This window comes from Malaya genurostris, chromosome 3, assembly GCF_030247185.1.
Source record: "Malaya genurostris strain Urasoe2022 chromosome 3, Malgen_1.1, whole genome shotgun sequence".
Lineage (NCBI taxonomy): Eukaryota > Metazoa > Arthropoda > Insecta > Diptera > Culicidae > Malaya > Malaya genurostris.
The window spans coordinates 145,111,961-145,132,725 of record NC_080572.1 but is presented as its reverse complement, the minus strand read 5'-3'; the positions used below and the strand labels follow the sequence as shown (position 1 = coordinate 145,132,725).

Below are 20,765 nucleotides of genomic sequence, written 5' to 3'. Positions count from 1 at the left end.
TAAGCCAGAGCTCATATACGTCTATACCAGCAAGATGGTCATATTGTATAAAGACGCGATCTACGCAAACTAACCAATGATTTATTTGATTTGAATTACCGGAAAAGATTGGTAAGTTTTTTATGAGGTCGGGAACTTTGCCTCTCTGACATTCCATATCAATATTAACTATAGCATTATGTGACATTACTGGAACTGCATCTCGTCTTTCTCGCAGTTCCGCGATTAATCACGATCTTGTAAGTTTCTGTTGATCAATTCTATTTGTCGCGATACGGTTTTCGTATATATACGGATATATATACCATTATCATGTGCAAATAACTTAGTCGCCGCACCAACGGCTAAGAATCCAGTAAACATAACCATTTCACCGTCATCGACCGCATCGAGCCCGCAGCCCTTGGCAACACCGAGGACGACGAAGACTTCCACCACGCGATCCACCGGTACACCGATGGTGCCGCCGCTGACATCGCGTTAATTTGAACCGAGTACCTAAATACCTAGGAAGCAGTGTAGTTCATAAGTACCTTTGAAACATTATTATTGACGAATAAAAATCAGATTCAATTGCCTTCAGCCGAGACAGTGCGAATTTTTTAAAAACCTAAATCAGATAATCCGTGAGTTAACTGGCGCAGTCGGTAGGATCTGCGTAGTGAATAAAATTGTAAGTGACTTCCCTCCGTGGAAGCTTCATCGAGAGGACGTAGCTTGAAGCCGATACATCGCCAAGGGAATATTGGTGAGCTGAGACGGAACCAACCAAAAATCATATTACATATGAATATTGATAAAATTTAGTTAAAATTCCAGCTAGTTAATCTACTCTCATGAACTAATTCCATTAAACTCAACCAAAGGACTGTTGAGTATTAATTCGATTTATAAATTTCACGAGAGCGCTGGATTTTCCATGCTTTGAGCACCTAGCATCTGCAGCATCTGAATACCTATGCATGTACGTTGTATTTGTTAAGTATACTGGACATGTTAAATTCTGCGATTGGATGTATAGAAAATCTGCACATATGAGAGACCAGAAAGCCTTCTTTTGCCGATGATTTTGAACTGTTCCATGATCCGAATGATTCCTTTTTTGCAGTATTTTTATCAGTGTAATGTAAACATTACATCTCTGAAGAAGATTAAAAATTTCGACAACATATACTACTTGAAATTGTAACATTGTGCAACAGTTCTCTTAATCTTTTAAAATGTTGTCGTTGTTTGGCCACTGTCAAACCATTAAACATTGGCCTCTACGAGCATAGTCCAATTAATTTTGTCGCAAAGGATCCCTAATATACGAGTTCGTCAAATATCTTCAAAACATTGATAACACATTCAAGGCATGAGTCCTGCTAGGAAATTACTCCCAAACTTTCATAAAATAAAGGATTTATGTTGCCATCATATTACATACCGGATTTGTTTCATGCACTAGCTTGTCTAAAAGAAGATGATACTTCAATATTCGTTGCATAGGCACTGACAGAATGTCACGTAACTGCAGTCGTCCACCACTGTGTTCTTTTTGACATTGCTAGAAGAAAATAGATCATTTATTAATAATTTATTAGAAATCGAAAATATTAATAGAAAACATATTAAAATAAATGTTCTGAACCGAAAATATTTCAAGAAAACATAGTGCAATCAAGAATTTTTTTTAAAGATTAGGATCATCAGGCTACTAAACTCGCATATGAGAAATGAAATAGTTACATGTTTCGGCATACGTATCCTTATGGCCTTTCATTAAAGTTACTCCGTTGCTCAATCTTTTCTACACTAAAAGTACTTTATACAGCCGGACGTCAATCAAAAATTTAAAACTCATCGCGTAAGGTTTTTTACAGTCATAATTTCAAAATAGTAAGCTCAAGTATGTATTGCTAGGGAGTTCTAGTGCTTTGTTTCTATATCATAGAAATTTGCAATAATTCAACCCATGTTTCAATGTGCCGGGTTGGTGGTTCAATGCATAGGACGCTGGTCTTACAAGCCAGTTGTCGTATGTTCGAGCCCCGGCCCATCCATGGAAGTTGTCCATCAATTTCCAATTCCCTTTCTGAGCAGCCTAGCCTGTAGTGTCGGTAGCGGTATCAGCATCCTATCGGGGATGCAGAACGATTTATTTCTTTATGTTTTGTGCTGTTTTCCCACCTCATCCACTTCCCGATTCCCTTCCATCAGGAGGTTGATGAGAAGCTACGGCAAGGTACAAATCTCCAAATAACTAGGGGAACGTGCCACTTGAGCCAATTAGTTCTGATTCCTGATTCCGTATGTTCGAGCCCCGACCTGGATAGATTCTTAGTGTCAGGAGGATCTATACTACTAGCCATGCAATTATTCTGTACACTAAGAATCGGCTGCGAAGTCTGTTAAAACAGAAAGGTCAAATTCCACAAAAGAAATGTGATGCCCTAAAATTTTGTTTCCTAACAGAGCCAATGGAATTAACCGTTTCGCATGAAATTCATGCAGTACCACCGGTGCGGAAGACTCATGCATAAAATGAGAGAAGTCAAATTTGTGGTAAGCACGCATCAGGGCGCACTTCAAAAAGAGGCCGGCGGGACATCCACCGGACTGTAAGAAAACGCGTTTTAGAGCCACTTTAACGCAAATGCGAGTGAGACACATTTTCCCAACAAATTTAATAAATTTTACACTATCTAATTTTTTGAAGTTCGTAGATTGATTTACAAACTTTGAAGTTAACGATCGGTTGAGAAAAACCAAAGAAAATTTTATTTTTCCCGTTCCAGGTGATTTCACAGACAACCATTCTTATGGCACGGTAGAGAAAAACCAGAGAGAATTTTTTCTGTTCTAGGTTTTCTTTCACAAACTATAAATCTTAGGACACAATATGCTCTATCTGCTTTTCTATTTCCTTCGGCATCAACATCGCGAGTAGATTTTGTTTTAACATTTATTTCACAGTCGCAAGTTACAAATTTTACGTGCAATCATTTATGCTCACTCTACACAATTTAAGACAAATTCTAGTTCCTGAATACTTCAGTTTAAAATGTAAATCCTAGCTTTAGTCTAAAATGTAGATATATAATGAGAAAATAATTTCAGTATCCTGATATTATTATTAAGTGCGATATTGTTGAAATCTGAAAAATAAAAATGTTTACATTTTATTCTTTTATCGAAAATATCTTTAGTTTTGCACGCACATATTCTTGGACAAATCTCAAGTTCATGGTCCAGGGTCTCAACAGTAGGTACACATGTTAAACAATACGAATTTGATACACGTCTTATTTTATGCCATAGGTGTCCATGGGTGAGTTGTCCAGTAACATACCTTTGTTAATTTCTTCAATGTAGTAAGCCATTTAGAATAATTTTTTTCCAAATTCTATCTTTGATATGGTTTTCAATACTACTGATTATACAGTTTTGGAGGAAGCTTGCGGAGTGTTCTCCATGCCACCTTGAGACTTGGATCTATGTCTAGCCTACATGACATATTTGCGTCACTTGTTGGCTGATTATGTAACACTGCTGTAAATGGAGTCTCATTCATCGATCGTAGGAGATTGACAATCTACTTAGTAAGCTTTGCTGCATCTTACCATAATTTCAATGTAATATATAAATACCTTATGATAAAAAAAGAACCGGAATTTTCATTTAAAAATTCCCGCGCTTATCCAATCGGTAAACTTTTATTCTATCAACGTTGGCAACACTTTTATACACATTCTGTCAAATTTTGACGCATATCGTATGATTAGTTTTTGTTTGGCGTCTATACAAAGAAGTTGAAAAATTTTTTAATGGATGAAAATTTAGAACAACGTGCGTGCATCAAATTTTGTGTTGCAAATGGATTTAAGTGTTCCGAAACGTTGAAAATGTTAGTGTCTAGGAAAAACACAGGCATACGAGTGGTATAAACGCTTCAAAGGTGGTCGTACAAGCTTGGACCATGATGAGATCCCTGGCCGCCCAACAACATCTGTTACTGAAGAAAACATTGAATCGGCGAAGCAAATCGTGTTGCAAAATCGTTCTGTACCGATTAGAGAGATTGCTGTGTTGTTGGGCATCTCTTATGGATCAGCCGAACACATTTTAACTGATGTTTTGGGTTTGAAACGCGTCGCTTCTCGGCTGGTGCCAAAAAAGCTGAATTTCATTCAAAAACAGCGTCGTGTTGATGTGGCCAAGGAGATGATTTCCAACGCAGATAGTGACCCCACATTCATCAAATGCATCATAACTGGCGATGAGGTGTGGATATATGAATATGACGTTGAAACCGCACAACAATCGACCGAATGGCGCTTCGAAGGCGAGCCGTTGTTCTAAATTTTCATCCATTATAAAAATCACCACACGAATATTTTTCAACTTCTTTGTATAGACGCCAAACAAAAACTAATCTTACGATATGTGCGTTAGAAATCATCTCTTTGGCCACATTAACACAACGCTGTTTTTGAATAAAATTCAGATTTTTTGGCACCAGCCGAGAAGCGCCAACGTTGAGAAAATAAAAGCTTACCGATTGGACAAGCGCGGGAATTTTAAAATGAAAATTCCGGTTCTTTCATTAGGTATATAATGAATTTTCAAAGGAGTTTAAATAAAAATAAAATTGAACTAGTATCTACCCCAAGTCCCAATCCAACTAATTTATTATTCTCTTCGATTACACACTTCAACTTAATTTTGTTCCTAAAACCTTCACCTCACTCTGTCCCTAAAACTGCTGATCTATCCTGACGGAAGGCGTTGGTCTGCTGACGGAAGACGTTAATCTCCATGCTTCGGTATTCTGTTTACACAGCGTTCTCGGTGTAGGTATGTTCGGTTGGGTGGTACCGGTCGCGATGTTTCTTACCGTTGCTGAGTTGGTGCATTGATTGGGAATTTGGGCAGGCTCATATTTAACTGCTTTCCCCTTAAATAGTGCTCGTCCCGAGCAATGTGTTCTTTTAAAGAACTGTTGAATTTTTGATGTCCTAATAACCAGAAATGCATTTAAAATTATAACCAGAAATTCAAGTAAAATTATAACCAGAAATGCAATTAAAATTATAATTATGCTGTATGCAATTAAAATAATAAATTGCTGTTTGTTCTGAATATGAAGCTCGTGTAGCTCGGAAATGTTGATGTGTCTTTCGATTTGTTGTGGTTTGATTTTTAGCAATTGCAAAGGTAAAACTGTGGGTTGATGGAAGCTGAACTTGTTGTTTTCATGGAGTTCGTTATTGATGTATAATAAAAAATTTTGGAATGTTATAAGGTGTATCCCGTTTAGTTTTCTGGGGCTTATTCCGTTATTATTTCCACTTCTTTGGGTAAAAGAGTTAAGTTACTTACAATGTATGTTTTGGCAAGCCTCAATGAGTATTCAATGGATTTTAAAATTTCGGAGAAGGTGTCTAAATGAAAGATAGGTAATATTTTCTGATTTCTCTTACAATATAATCATCTCTTCCAGGAATGTATGTCGAGGACTTGTATAATTTGTGCGTGGAGTAGGATTGGCAGTGATAGGTTGATGAGCACGAGTTTTAAGAGTGTGGATGAGGTTTTCTGTATGTTTCCCATTATCCTGAAATGAAAGAAATGTTTGATTCGTTTTATGTTTTCTTTGTGTATCTCCCGGCCAGAGTCGTCAATCAATGTTTTGCCTTTGTCTTCCAAGACTCTGACTGGTAGATACCAGGGCTTAGATATTTTCTTGATGCCCTGTACCTTTTTGTAAATTACGTCGTTTCTCTGTGCTTGCTGTGGTACGACAGGTTTTGTTTTGCCTTTCTCTATAGAAAGCTATTAGAATTGCTGGAAAAACCAACTTTCGAACGGAGCTTCGGAGACCCATAGTGTTATATACCATTCGACTCAGTTCGACGAGATCGGAAAATGTCTGTGTGTGTGTGTGCACTTTTCGAAGATATTTGAACGCGCTCAATTTTCTCAGAGATGGCTGAACCGATTTTGTCAAACTTGGGCTCGTTTGACAGCTACTGTCGGGGCATTGATCAAGTTCGAAGATCAAATGGCTGTGACTTTTGGTTCCGGAGATATGATTGTATAAGTGACATAACCGACAAAAAGCGTTGTATTTGAACGCGCTCAATTTTCTCAGAGATGGCAGAACCGATTTTGACAAACCTGGACTCGTTTGAAAGCTACTGTCGGACCATTGATCAAGTTTGAAGATCAAATGGCTGTGACTTTTTGTTCCGGAGATATGATTGTATAAGTGACATAACCGACAAAAAGCGTTGTATTTGAACGCGCTCAATTTTCTCAGAGATGGCTGAACCGATTTTAACAAACTTGGGCTCGTTTGAAAGCTACTGCCGGACTATTGATCAAGTTCGAAGACCAAATGGCTGTGACTTTTGGTTCCGGAGATATGATTGTATAAGTAACGTAACCGACAAAAAGCGTTGTATTTGAACGCGCTCAATTTTCTCAGAGATGGCTGAACCGATTTTAACAAACTTGGGCTCGTTTGAAAGCTACTATCGGACTATTGATCAAGTTAGAAGATCAAATTGCTGTGACTTTTGGTTCCGGAGATATGATTGTATAAGTGACGTAACCGACAAAAAGCGTTGCATTTGATCGCACTCAATTTTCTCAGAGATAGCTGAACCGATTTTAACAAACTTGGGCTCGTTTGGAAGCTACTGCCGGACTATTGATCAAGTTCGAAGATCAAATGGCTGTGACTTTTGGTTCCGAAGATATGATTGTATAAGTGACGTAACCGACAAAAAGCGTTGTATTTGAACGCGCTCAATTTCCTCAGAGATGGCTGAACCGATTTTAACAAACCTGGACTCGTTTGAAAGCTACTGTCGGACTATTAATCAAGTTCGAAGATCTAATTGCTGTGATTTTTGGTTCCGGAGATATGATTGTATAAGTGACGTAACCGACAAAAAGCGTTGTATTTGAACGCGCTTAATTTGCTCAGAAATGGCAGAACCGATTTTAACAAACTTGGGCTCGCTTGAAAGCTACTATCGGACCATTGATCAAGTTCGAAGATCAAATGGCTGTGACTTTTGGTTCCAGATATATGATGGTATATGTGACGTAACCGACAAAACACGTTGATTTTTACCGCTCTTAAATATACAAGGGTGCCAAAATTTTGGGATCACCTCTATTTTTGTTAAGCTCTAGTGCTCAAAAGTTTAAGCACCTCGAAAAAAGCCTTCATGCTAAATTTGAGCTAAATCGGACATGCGTAAGGGTGCTGCCCGGTGGTAAAGGTTTGACAATTTTCGATCTTGAAAAAGCACCATAGGGGGGAGTATATGAAATTTCCGAAATCGAAAATTTTTTTTGATGCTAAAACTCTTAAAACTGCATGAAACATCAAAATTTAGTGTCATCTCAAAAAAAATTTTTTTTTGAAAAAATCAACTTTCTGGGACTCTCGACGTTTCATGCAATTCTAAGCCTTTTGGCATCAAAAATTTTTTTTCGATTTCGAAAATTTCATGTACTCCCCCCTATGGTGATTTTTCAAGATATATGAAAATTCCACTAAGTGGACTAAGAAGGCTTTTTGCCTTTCTCTATAGAAAGGTATTAGAATTGCTGGAAAAACCGACTTTCGAACGGAACCTCGGAGACCCATAGTGTTATATACCATTCGACTTAGCTCGACGAGATCGGAAAATGTCTGTGTGTGTGTGTGTATGGATGTGTGTGTGTATGTGTGTGCACCTTTCGAAGATATTTGAACGCGCTCAATTTTCTCAGAGATGGCTGAACCGATTTTAACAAACTTGGGCTCGTTTGAAAGTTACTGTCGGGGCATTGATCAAGTTCGAAGATCAAATGGCTGTGACTTTTGGTTCCGGAGATATGATTGTATAAGTGACGTAACCGACAAAAATCGTGCTATTTGAACGCGCTCAATTTTCTCAGAGATGGCTGAACAAATTTTAACAAACTTGGGCTCGTTTGAAAGCTGCTGTCGGGCCATTGATCAAGTTCGCAGATCAAATGGCTGTGACTTTTGGTTCCGGAGATATGATTGTATAAGTGACGTAACCGACAAAAAGCGTTGTATTTGAACGCGCTCAATTTTCTCAGAGATGGCTGAACCGATTTTAACAAACTTGAAATCGTTTGAAAGCTACTGTCAGATATATGATGGTATAAGTGACGTAACCGACAAAACACGTTGATTTTTACCGCTCTTATATATAAGGGTGCCAAAATTTTGGGATCACCTCTATTTTCGTTAAGTTCTAGTGCTCAAAAGTTTGGGCACCTCGAAAAAAGCCTTCATGCAAAATTTGACCTAAATCGGACATGCTTAAGGGGTGCTGCCCGGTGGTAAAAGTTTGACAATTTTCGATCTTGAAAAAGCACCATTGGGGGGAGTACATGAAATTTCCAAAATCGAATTTTTTTTTTGATGCCAAAACTCTTAAAACTGCATAAAACATCGAAATTTATTGTCATCTCAAAATATTTTTTTTTTTTTGAAAAAATCAACTTTCTGGGACTTTTCATATTTTTTCTAAGTCCCAAAAAGTCGATTTTTTTAAAAAAAATTTTTTTCGAGATGACACTAAATCTCGACGTTTCATGCAATTCTAAGCCTTTTGGCATCAAATTTTTTTTTCGATTTCGAAAATTTCATGTACTCCCCCCTATGGTGATTTTTCAAGATATATGAAAATTCCACTGAGTGGACTAAGAAGGCTTTTTGGCATTAAAAATGCCTTACTCTTCACTATATGGGGCCGGGTGTCAATTAAAAGTTTCAAAAATAGTCGCGTAACCTTTTTGTGTCATAATTTTGAACGTTAATAACTCGGTCATTTGTTGATGGATTTTTATAATTTAACAAACAAATTAATCGGAAACTTTTAAACCAGGGAAACCAGCCTCCGATCACAATTCGTATCGGCCGATTGCTATGCTTTCCTGTATCCGGAAATTGTTCGAAAAAATGATTCTGTTTCGTCTAGACAATTGGGTCGAAACTAATGGTTTACTTTCAGATACACAATTTGGTTTCCGCAGGGGCAAAGGAACGAACGATTGTCTTGCGCTGCTCTCAACAGAAATTCAAATGGCATTTGCTCGTAAAGAACAAATGGCGTCAGTTTTCCTAGACATTAAGGGGGCTTTTGCCTCAGTTTCTATAAATATCCTATCTGAGAAGTTGCATCAGCATGGTCTTTCGCCAGATTTGAACAACTTTTTACATAATCTATTGTCTGAGAAACACATGTTTTTTGCGCATGGTGATTTGTCGACAATACGATTCAGCTACATGGGTCTTCCTCAGGGCTCATGCTTAAGCCCCCTTTTATACAATTTTTACGTAAGTAATATCGATGAATGTATCAACACATCTTGCACGCTAAGACAACTTGCCGACGACAGCGTTGTGTCTATTATAGGACCCAAAGCTGCCGATCTCCAAGGACCATTACAAGATATTCTCGACAACTTATCATCATGGGCTCTTCAAATGGGTATCGAGTTCTCTACGGAGAAAACTGAGCTGGTTGTATTTTCGAGGAAGCGAGAACCAGCACAATTACAGCTTCAACTAGGGGGTGAAACCATAGCTCAGGCCTTCACATTTAAATATCTCGGGGTCTGGTTCGACTCCAAAGGCACCTGGGGATGTCACATTAGGTATCTGAAACAAAAATGCCAGCAGAGAATGAACTTTCTTCGTACAATAACCGGATCATGGTGGGGTGCCCACCCAGGAGACCTGATCAGGTTGTATCAAACAACGATATTGTCCGTGATGGAATACGGATGCTTTTGCTTCCGATCAGTGGCGAACACTCATTTCATCAAGCTGGAAAGAATTCAGTATCGTTGTTTGCGTATTGCCTTGGGTTGCATGCAATCGACTCATACGATGAGCCTCGAAGTGCTGGCGGGCGTTCTTCCACTGAAAAACCGGTTCTGGGATCTCTCATATCGTTTGCTCATTCGATGCGACATTTTGAATCCTCTGGTGATTGAAAACTTCGAAAGGTTAGTTGAGCTTAACTCTCAAACCCGTTTTATGTCCTTGTATTTTGATTACATGGCTCAAAATATTAATCCTTCTTCGTTTGTTTCCAACCGTGCTCATTTCTTGGATACTTCTGATTCTACTGTGTTTTTCGACACATCCATGAGAGAAGAAATTCGTGGAATTCCGGATCACGTGCGCCCTCAAGTGGCCCCAAATATTTTTTATAATAAATTTAGAACAGTCAACTGTGAAAAGGTGTTTTACACTGACGGATCAAACATCAACGAGTCCACAGGCTTCGGCATCTTCAATCAAAACATCACCGCTTCTTACAAACTCAGTGATCCGGCTTCAGTTTACGTCGCAGAATTAGCTGCTATTCAGTACACCCTCGAGATCATTGAAACCATGCCCAAAGACCATTACTTCATTGTCACGGACAGTCTAAGTTCAATAGAAGATCTCCGGGCAATGAAGCCAGGAAAGTATCCCCCATATTTCCTGGGGAAAATACGGGAACATTTGAGAACTTTATCTGAACGGTCTTATTCAATATCGTTAGTCTGGGTCCCTTCGCATTGTTCCATTCCGGGCAATGAAAAGGCAGACTTATTGGCTAAAGTGGGCGCATTGGAAGGTGATATTTATGAAAGACCAATCTGCTTCAATGAATTTTTCAGTATTTCTCGTCAGAAAACTCTCGAAAGTTGGCAAACTTCATGGACGAATGACGAACTGGGACGATGGCTACACTCCATTATCCCTAAGGTATCGAAGAAACCTTGGTTCAAGGGGATGAACATGAGTGATTTCATTCGCGTTATGTCACGGCTCATGTCAAATCACTATACATTCAACGCACATCTCCGGCGTATCGGGATCGTGGAGAACGGGCTGACACTACAGTGGGTCTGTACTGGTCTATGCTTCTTGTGCTATATGTTTTGTTCACGCAATCTATCTTATTCCTTAGAGAAGGTTTCTTCTCTCACTTGTTACCATCAGACTATGTGCTTACAACTTCGATATTTAATTCTATTTATCACTATTCAGAAACTGTTAACATGATTTCTGTCACTTCTCTCACTTGTTACCATCAGACTATGTGCTTACAACTTCGATATTTAATTCTATTTATCACTATTCAGAAACTGTTAACATGAAAGTTCATCCGACTTTCTCCCGAAGTTCTACCTAAAGTCGAGACCACTGTCGCTAGGCCAGAGGCAGTGACCAGTGTCCGTGAAAATAACTTTGTTTTCTACAACATTACTGTGCTGACTAATGCTCGGGACTGTCTATGGTTTTATAACAGTGACCAGTGTCCGTGAAAATACATTTTTGTTATTGTTCGTCGCGTTTACGCTGACATGAAGGCTTGCCTGAAAGGTGACGAGTTTTTCCTTCACGACTAGGTTGCTGTTCTTGCAATGTCATTATACCTTCATGGCTCCCTATTTTATTCACAATACTAACATGTTCGAAGGGAAATTTGCTAAGGGCGCTGCATGCCCCCTTACTTACTGAGCTTGATGTTACCTGAAGGGTAAACATCAAGTCGGATGCGTTGGTTTATAACATTAAAGTTTGTAGCTGGGTAACAAATTTCCGTATTTACAATTGCCAATTGGTTTATTTTTCGTTGTTGGCTATACGTTAGTTAAATTTCCTAACCTTACGATGGTCCGCGTGTGTGTGTGTTCTCCTCTGACGCCGTCCTGCTCCATGGTATGCTTCTATTGTTGCTTTATCTGTGGGAGTGATCGAACGGTTGCTAGTCTCGGACTCTGGGTTCCGTGTCGTTCTCGTTCCTAATAGCTCATTCTTCTGTGTTGGTGGCTTCTCATTGCTTATGTACTCGCTTCATTGGGCATAGTTGAAAATTGACCATTGACTCCTTTGCATTTTGGACATCATTGGGATTACTGTCAGTAGTAATATTGGTATTCTGTATTGTTGCTTCTCATCCTGGCTTCTCGTTTGGTACAATGTGTTGAGGCTCCTAGCAACTTTTATGCATTGCATTTGACTTCGTGGTTATCTTCTTCGTAGTGTATTTTTAAACAACCAACTGTTTAAAAAAATTTTTTTTTTCACGTATTAATAAGCTTTGATTTTCCAATAATTGTTTATGGTATCCAGCTGAGCTTTGACGATGCTCACTGAATAAATTATAGGGTAGCAGTTTGTAACGTTGTTGCATACCCGCGCAAGTCATCTTTAACTGCGTTGCTTGCATTTACTTCCTTCTTGTTTTGTTATCATTTGTACTTGTTGATGTAGCAATTTGTAACGTTGCCATTATTTTGGTTTGTTATTACGTCTTTCATGTTAAATTTTTCCGCAATTTCGGCCTCGATTTTTCAGCTCTGCTGTTCTTCCTTCTGACATCTTGGTGATTCCCCGGTTCCCTTTGTCTTCAACTTGCCACCGCATCCGATCACACCCTCTCGTTCTCTTAGGTAGCTTGACTAAGCTACTGACATCCTTCCTTCTGCTACGACTATTTTCGGGCACACACACAGTTTGGGACTCCAAAAAAAAAACTCCTATTCGTTTTGCATGATTCTGTGCCTGTAATTTAATCTATTTTCTATGAGTGTTATTATTATTATTATTTTATATACGTATTTTTTTCATAATTTCATTGTACATCGTATACATTTTTTTGTTATCGTGCATGTTCTTTCTATTAGTTGAATCTATGTGTTTTTTTTTCTATGCATTTAAATGTTTCTGCGATCTGTTTATTCGTCTATATGTTATCTCGTGTACTTTTCCATTAATCGAGAGGTTTTAATGTTTACTTTTCTTTTTTTTTTCTTTGAGGTACCTTTAACCCGTAGATACAGGTCGACAACCCGTCTGTCGACAATACGTCTGTCTGTGGATATAAAATTGTTATTAAAGTTGCGGCATGCGAATGCTTGTTGTAGGTTGTAATGAATCTTTTCTAAACCTTTTTTTCTTCTAAACTTTTTCCCGCAACTAGCTTCTATGCCGTGTTCATTTTAATGGTGTCTTACCATCCTTGCTTCCATAGCTTCAGAAGCCGTCCTTCCATCTGGTCGGTTGTGTAGTGCTCATGCCGCAGCTTCTCTCCCCCACTACTTGAGCTGGTTCTTTCGGCAAGTGTTCCTGTTTTTCCTTTCTAAAAATAAACTCAAATCTGGACTTTAGTATTTTTTCAATAATAACACTAACCCATAAAGCAACTTAGATTCTAACTTCGTGCTTCACTTGTTGTTTTTAAAAAAAAAATTGTTTGTTACTGTTTAGACCACCCACGTGCTACTTTTTGGTGTTCGTATTGTTTCCGAGCTATTCCCTTTTTTGCTGCCAATTCTTATCTCTCTATTTCTTAATTCTATTATCGTGAACGGTTCCACATACTCATTTTCCGTTTCTGTTTCTCTGTTGGTGCTTTTTTGTCTCGGTTCTACAGAGATTGTCGGTATTGGTTCTTCTTGAGTCTCCGCTATCGGCCGTGCTCTTTCGTTCTTATTCATCAAGATAGGCCCTGATATCATGTCTTTAGTTATGGGTTTTCCTCCCTTACTATTTCCGTTTGTAATCGTTATATCGTACAATTCTATGTCTGAAGTTTTGATTTTCTTTCTTTCGACGGTTCCGTTGCTTTTTATAACTTTCGTTGTGCTACAGCATGAAATTTTTCCTTTATGACAATAGGCACAACCACTTATTATGCCCAGGCTTATTATGATAATCGTGCTTATGCTTATCCATGGGTATTCCAGTGGTGCGTAAGTCATGTTCTGTAATTCTATTTTTCTTTCCTTTAGTTTCTTCACGTCTATTCCTATATCAAAGAGGCGTTTGTTGTTTATAAACGTATAGAGCATGTTCTTTTTATCCAATACCAGTATATCTGTGTGCTTAGATATCTCCTTTTGTTCTATCGGCTCCTCCAAGATTTTTCTGAGGTATATTGGTTCCTCGGCTTCTTCTTTATCCTGGTGTCTGATGATTACCTCACTAGTTTTCAGCATCGTGCCGTATTTCAATTCCATAGTCCCCACTCCTAATATTTCCTTTCTTTCAATTCCTTCGCCATTAGTTTGCGTTATATTAATTTCTGTTGATCTTGGCGCCACATACACCCATATATTTGGCCGCGCTGTTTCGAACCACATTGTATGATTTAGCCTGAGAGCGCGGGCATCACAGGTCCTTGCCGTTCCTTTAAAAACCATATTTGCGAGGCACTCGCTGCTTGTTTCTAGATTGCCTTCCATTTTAGTCATATTACATATCTTCGTCCCAATATAGTCACTGCATCCTTTGTACGTCTTATCATCTATGACATATCCCCATCTCCTGTTTTTCTCTACCATTATTATGTTTCTTTTCAGATGTGTTAGCGTTACTATATTACCATGCATTCGTGGCATAACTATTCCCCTAAGTGTCGTAAACTCTGCTTTTGTAACCAGTGGTATCGCTAGTTTTACTTTCAATATACCTCTTTCATCCATAATGTGTGTGATTCTGGCCATGTTAAAGATTTCCAAACTTAAATAACCGTTTTCTGTTCGCGGGAAGTCTGTATTTCCCGTCGATCTTTTCCCCTGTGTCTCCATTTCTTTTAGCAATTGCATGGGTTCTGCTAGCTCCGTTATTATTTCTATTGCTCCCGCCTCCCCGGCTAGGATTTTTAATGCAAGTATTTGTCTATGACGTATTCTCCGTACGATGTTTCGCCATTCCACTACTTTTCTTATTGCTGTCATTTCCATCAACAATAAGTCTCTTGTTGATTCTGTTTGGTTCATGTCCCTGAGAACCTCGTTTTTCATTTCTTCGTCTTTTCGATATGTTTCAATAGCCTTCAGATCTATCTGATGCACTGACTCATTCACCAAGTTATAAATTGAATCGACGGCTGCTGTTTGTTGATACGTTAGCTCTTTTATTTTTTCTTCATTGCCTCTTAGTCTATCTATATCCATATCTATTCTTCTCCTATCTTCGGAGTCCATTAGCCCTATCGCGTTCCACACGCTTCGGCGTTTCCTTCCCCTCGGCGATCTCCTTATCATTTCTCCGAGGTCGTATATTTCTTTGCTATCTTCCTCTAGCATTTTAATTAACTCCCTGCACCGGCTAGGATCTATCGTCCTTGGTGCAGATTTGCAGTCCTCCACCAGGGACTGTACCCCCTGTCTAGTTCTAACCATAATTGTTAGTAATTCTTCCAAATTTACACTCACCCTGACATCATATGATCCGCTTATCATTCGCGCTATCCCCAGTTTCTGTAACACGAGATTCCCATCGTAACTTCCGCTGTTTTCTCCTAATACCCCGATAGCCGTCATGATACTGGAATGTATACAAGCAGACACATTCCGAACGTGAAAACTCTTGGATTTGTTAGTGAAAGAATTTTTTGCTTAAGATTATAGTACAAAAAAAAACAACTCATACTAATAATCCTTAAAAAATATGAAATGCGTTTTCGCCGCCCATGCTTAGTCGCGCGCATTCGTCTGCATGCATATTTCATGGCCCTATTGTCACGCGTCATACCGTTTTCCGACGTTAACGTCGCATCTCATGCATGTCACGTATCATGGTAGTCGCTTCATAGGTGCTTCTAAATCGAGTTTAGCCTGTACGTTTTCGTGTAACTGGTGTTTACCATAACCTCCTTGGGCTGTGCGCCCAATACATTACCGCATTCGGTGCGGTTTTCGCGTACTTCAGCAAGAATTGCGCACGTTGTATGTTTTTTTTTTCTGTGCCAGTGGTGGCGCTTTACTTGGTTACGATTGCTGTCTGCAGGTCACTTGGTTTATTTATTTATTTATTTTTTTTTTTTGCTTGTCGCCTGGTTTACAATTGGCGACTTGACTCCGCTTCCGTTTCCTTATTAGCATTATTTTGCTGCTGAATTTTTTTTCTTTGCATTATTATTATTTTGTTGTCAACTCTCCTTTTGGGTCACTCCCGATATTCTCTTCGTCCCTGGAGATGCGAGACCCCTGGATCCATTTGCATTGGACCGCTGTATTTCTGCATCGCTGCAGACTGATGCTTGTCTTTGTCTTTTATTTTGTGCACCGTGGCTAAGGCGCTTTCTAGAAGGTCATGTAGTTGGTCATGAGTCTCCCAAAATAGCCATTAAAATAAACCATTCCATTGGGAGCTTGTACTATTTATAATTTTGGTTATATTCATTGTGTCAAAAAAAAATTTAGTGCCTAACTTGACCAAAATTGCCATGCAAACCAACACTTGCTTTTTGCACTACCAGTGCCGGTCGTCTTGTAGGTCAAGGGTCAAGGATCGAAATGCCGTTAATTCTTTTGAAAAACAGACATCAAATTTAACACTCTGGGGAAGTTGCGTAGTGTAGTTCATTTCTTTCATCTCATGTTTTTCGTGAATCTGCAGCGTCTGACGTACGGTTCGCGTAAATCAGTGGTTATATGAAATAACCATCAGTTTAGACGAAAATCATTGTTATCGTAAAATTGCGTGGAGATTCGACTTGTTTTTTTTTTTCAGTTTCGAGAGGTGCGTCTTCCCAAGCCGCCTAGTTCTCTTCTATAATTCTCTTTCCAATGTCCTGCTTTGAAATGGACAAAACAAAAAATTGCAATTTCACTAATCATTTGTGGCGGAGTACATTATGATTTTTTTTCGTATTCGTATAATAAAATCTTATTTTTTTCATTAGCGCCATTGATTTCATGCGTTTATGATTCAGTTCCGTGGCTGAACAGCGAGGCTGCTGGTTTGGTTCGCGCTTCTGCTGATTTTGCAAAAACAAACTGACCGCCGCGCGTTCGCGTACCTTAGCGCGGGTTTTTTTTTGATATTTAAGCCTGCCGTTTCGCATGAGTTATCGTCAGTTTCTCTTTCTTCGGTCGTTGAAATGTCGTTTACGTGCTACGTGGTGCCGACTTCGGTCGATCGGATGGCGGTGGGGGTTGTTCCCCACCCTACCGCCATTCTAAGTGTAAGTATACTGCTATATTTTTTTCATTTTTTTTTCTCAATGCACAATACCACATAACTAACTTAAAAAATTTTTTTTTTTTTTTTTCGGTTTCTTTCTAGGCGCTTGTTCTGAATCGATGGGTGAGTCCATCCCTCTTGTATACCACCAGTTATTGGTGGATACTTGCCGGGAGGATCGCCCTCGGTGAGCATCGTGCGGTGTCCGGCAAGGAGTTGTTGCTGGAGATTCTGGCGTGGTGTCGCCGCCGCTGGAGCTACTCCCGGACACCTGGGCCTGCTACCCCTGATGAGCTGGGTATTCTGTGTGATGTTCTTGGACCGGGTACGTTGTATTCTTTGCCCGGTTCAATCTCCGTTATCGAAGCCTCTCGCCGCTTCATACGAAGAGGGAAATCTTGGACTCGGGACCTACGGGTCCCGGGTATAGAATTAGCTGTCCTGCGCTCTCGTCTTCGCGACGAAGTGTGGGATTGAGAGATGCATTGTAATTTTTTTTCTTGATTTTATTTTTCAAATAAATATATATCTCATACCATATACCACGTCGTTTTTAGTTGGCGTTGATGACATCCTTTTTCTTTGTATTTCTCCATAGCCGCTTGTTTTTTTCCCTTTTTGTTCTCTTTCGACCTGCTAGGTATTGTTAGTATGACATGTCTCCCATGTCAGAATGCATTTTTTTTTTCAGATGGACGTAGTTTTGTCTAACTTCCAAAAGGTTCGAGAGTTTTTTTTTTTTTTATTTATGATTTTATTTTTCAAATATAAATATATCTCAGACCATATATCGCGTCGTTTTCAGTTGGCGTTGATGACATCCTTTTCCTTGTATTTCTCCTTAGCCGCTTGTTTTTTTTTTCTTTTTGGTCTCTTTCGGGATGTCTTCTGCAAAGTACTCAATTTGCACAATAAATGGCTATAATTCGTCTACTGCCCCGTGGAATTCCGGGATACATTGTATTGCCTCTAGCATCGGAAATCGATGGGCACCACCGCCTTCAATATTATTTTCGTTCGCCATTGTCAATGTGGCTTTAATTCGCTATGCCGCTTTATCTTTTTAACTAGTAGCTCTTCATTTCATTTTTATACTTTTGTATTTTTGTAAAACCTCAGTTGTATGTTTTTACTAGCATCATTTTTAACATATGCAGGAATTTTTCAAACACGCTGTGCGCTTCTAATAGTTTTGTTTTCACTACCCCCCACCAGTACGATTTCCATCGACTACCTATCATTGTTTAACAGTAAAAAAAAAAACTACGATCTTGACCGTGGTCATGGTCGACGAATGAAAAGAACAATCATCGTAAACAAACTTGACCCAGTTCTAAATTACTGGTCATTGTATATAAAGCTTTAGCTGCTACGAGCCCCTGCGTGGTCGAATTTCGTTCGCATTGGCATTTTTTTTTTTGTTTATTATCGAGCCAGCTTAACTCGGTGCTCTCAAATTTGTCATGCCCGCCGTGTGCGCCAACCAAACTGTCTTTGTTAATTCCGTTATAAGGGTCGCTGGCATAGGCTTCGACAGCGCATCGTACCAGTTAATTTTAAGTCTTAGGTTTTTTGTCGTTACGTTCCTATGTCAGCGGATCATTGTATGACATGTGCTGTTAATCTATGTTATAACTGTATCCTAGTTTTCCTTAGTTCAATTATTCTTTCCCTTATATTCTTAATATTATTCCATTTCCTTCAGTTTTCTGATGAAACTCTTAATACAACATGTTTATTTTCGCTTATCACTGTGTCTACATTTTGAATCTTTTTGCTACTCTTTTAATGTTTCTTGGATAATTTCATAATTATGTCAATATACTGTGGTTAGGTTCAGTTTCTCAATCCGTATACTTTTTCAATCGGTTATTGTGAACCTTTTCTAGTCTATTCCCATTCTTTATAGTTGTTGTTTGCTCACTAGGTAGAGCAACTACTTCATACGGTCCTCTCCAAAGTGATTGCAACTTTTGCCCTGCACCTGTGGGATTGGCTTTTACTAGCACTAAGTCTCCCCACATTGGCTGCCATTCGTTGGAGTTTTTATCATATACTTCTTTGCGCTTGTGTTTAGATGCAATTAGATTCTCCCGGGCTTGATGGTGAAGTCGTTTAAATGTAGATCGCATTTCATTGACGTAGTCCTCATAGTAGAGACCATCATTATCGTATTTGTAGACGGAGTTTGGGATGTTCGCCCGTCTTCCGTATAATAATTCAAACGGTGTATAACCCGTTGATGAATTTACAGTGGTATTATATTCGAAACTGAAGAATGGGAGTAATTGATCCCATGTTTTCGGTTCGTTACCTACGTATTGTCTTAAATAGGTTTTTAGTTCTCTATTCGATCGTTCCACCAAGTTTGCTTGTGGATGATATGTACTCGTAGTAATTTTTTTAATTTTTAAAATTTTACATACATTTTTCATAAGAGAACTAACGAAATTGGTTCCATTATCGGTTACCAATTCGGCGGGTGTTCCATATTTACAAATATAATTATTCACGAAAGTTTGCGCGACCGTGGCACTCTCTTGATTTTCCATCGGTGCTACAATTAGATATCTAGTCAGATCGTCTTGCATCACAAGTCCGTATCTGTTCCCCCATTCTGACTCGGGTAATACCACTATGTCCATATACAATTTCTCGAACGGTTCGGACGATGTCGTGGTAATTCTCATTGGAATTTTGTTCGCTCGACCGATTTTGTTTTTCTGGCACGAGCTACATTGTTTAACATAATTTTCGATATCCTTCCGCATATTAGTCCAATGGAATAGTGGACTCATTCTTTTCAACATCCGTTTACTTCCAACATGTCCGCCTAGAGGAGCATCGTGGAATTCTTTCAATGTAGTTTCGCGGTCTTCTTCTGGCACCCACATCCTGTCTTTTTCCGGTGCATATAGTGTGAAAATTTAATCAAATTTCTCGGCAATAAATCTTAATACATTTGCCTCAGGAGTTTTCTGCATGTTTCGAAAAGAGATAATTTGCATGTTCTTTGCATTTTTCAGGTCTTCAGGGCAGTTAGTGAATGCATCTACTAACCCATCTATTAGAATTCTTGTATCGGTTATTGATCTACTCGAGCCATTTAGAACCAATCCCCATATTTTACGATCTGGAATTGAAAATACTCTTCCATTTAGGTAGTCTTTTAAACCGTGTGGTAAGTGTATCAGCTCGGCTAGTTCTTTATATGCTGATCTACTGTTTACTATTACGAAAGTACCATCAAAATCACTTTCGTTAGTTTTTTGTTTTGAAAATTTCAGCAGATCAAATTTGATGTCATTGTTATTTATGCATATTTCATATTCTTCGAAATGTGAGAGTACTCCCAAATCTTCCTTTTCGTCCCATCCAAAATCGATATTTTCTAATCCGTCCATGTGCGGATTCCATTCTGTCTTTTGTTTATTTTTAAATAGCGTAAACCTGCCTGATTCGTCTTTCAGTTGTTTTGGGGAAGTTGTTTTATTTTCCGCGTCTTTCCGCTTCGCAAGTTCATTTTTTTCTGCTTGCTGCTGTTGTTGACGCTTTTGCTGTCTAGTGACTATTGAAATAGGGTGTAAGGACTCGGCCTGTTCGGGCAGTCTGGATAAAAAGTCTGCCACAACATTGTCTTTGCCTTGTTTATAGCGAATGTCCATTTCCAACCCTTGAAGTTTCAGACGTAAACGCGTTAGCGTAGGCGAGGTTTCTTTTAAATGCCATATTGAAATGAGTGGTCTATGATCAGTGTATACAATAAATC

General features: G+C 38.9%; 1 protein-coding gene across 12 annotated transcripts in view; it reads right to left on the bottom strand.

Annotated features, from left to right (window-relative positions):
- Window positions 1-20,765, bottom strand: part of LOC131435145 (protein vav) — a 684,197-nt gene that overhangs the window by 406,779 nt on the left and 256,653 nt on the right. For 11 of the 12 annotated variants that reach the window (XR_009230453.1, XR_009230454.1, XR_009230462.1 and 8 more), the window contains one exon: window positions 1,430-1,549. The exons of the other annotated variant lie outside the window; for it this stretch is intronic. Coding sequence is in view for 2 of the 11 variants with exons in the window: in XM_058602726.1 (XP_058458709.1) it covers window positions 1,430-1,549 (120 nt within the window). In the remaining 9 variants the exon portion in view is untranslated. The remainder of the gene's footprint in view (window positions 1-1,429; window positions 1,550-20,765) is intronic. 12 annotated transcript variants of the gene reach the window in all.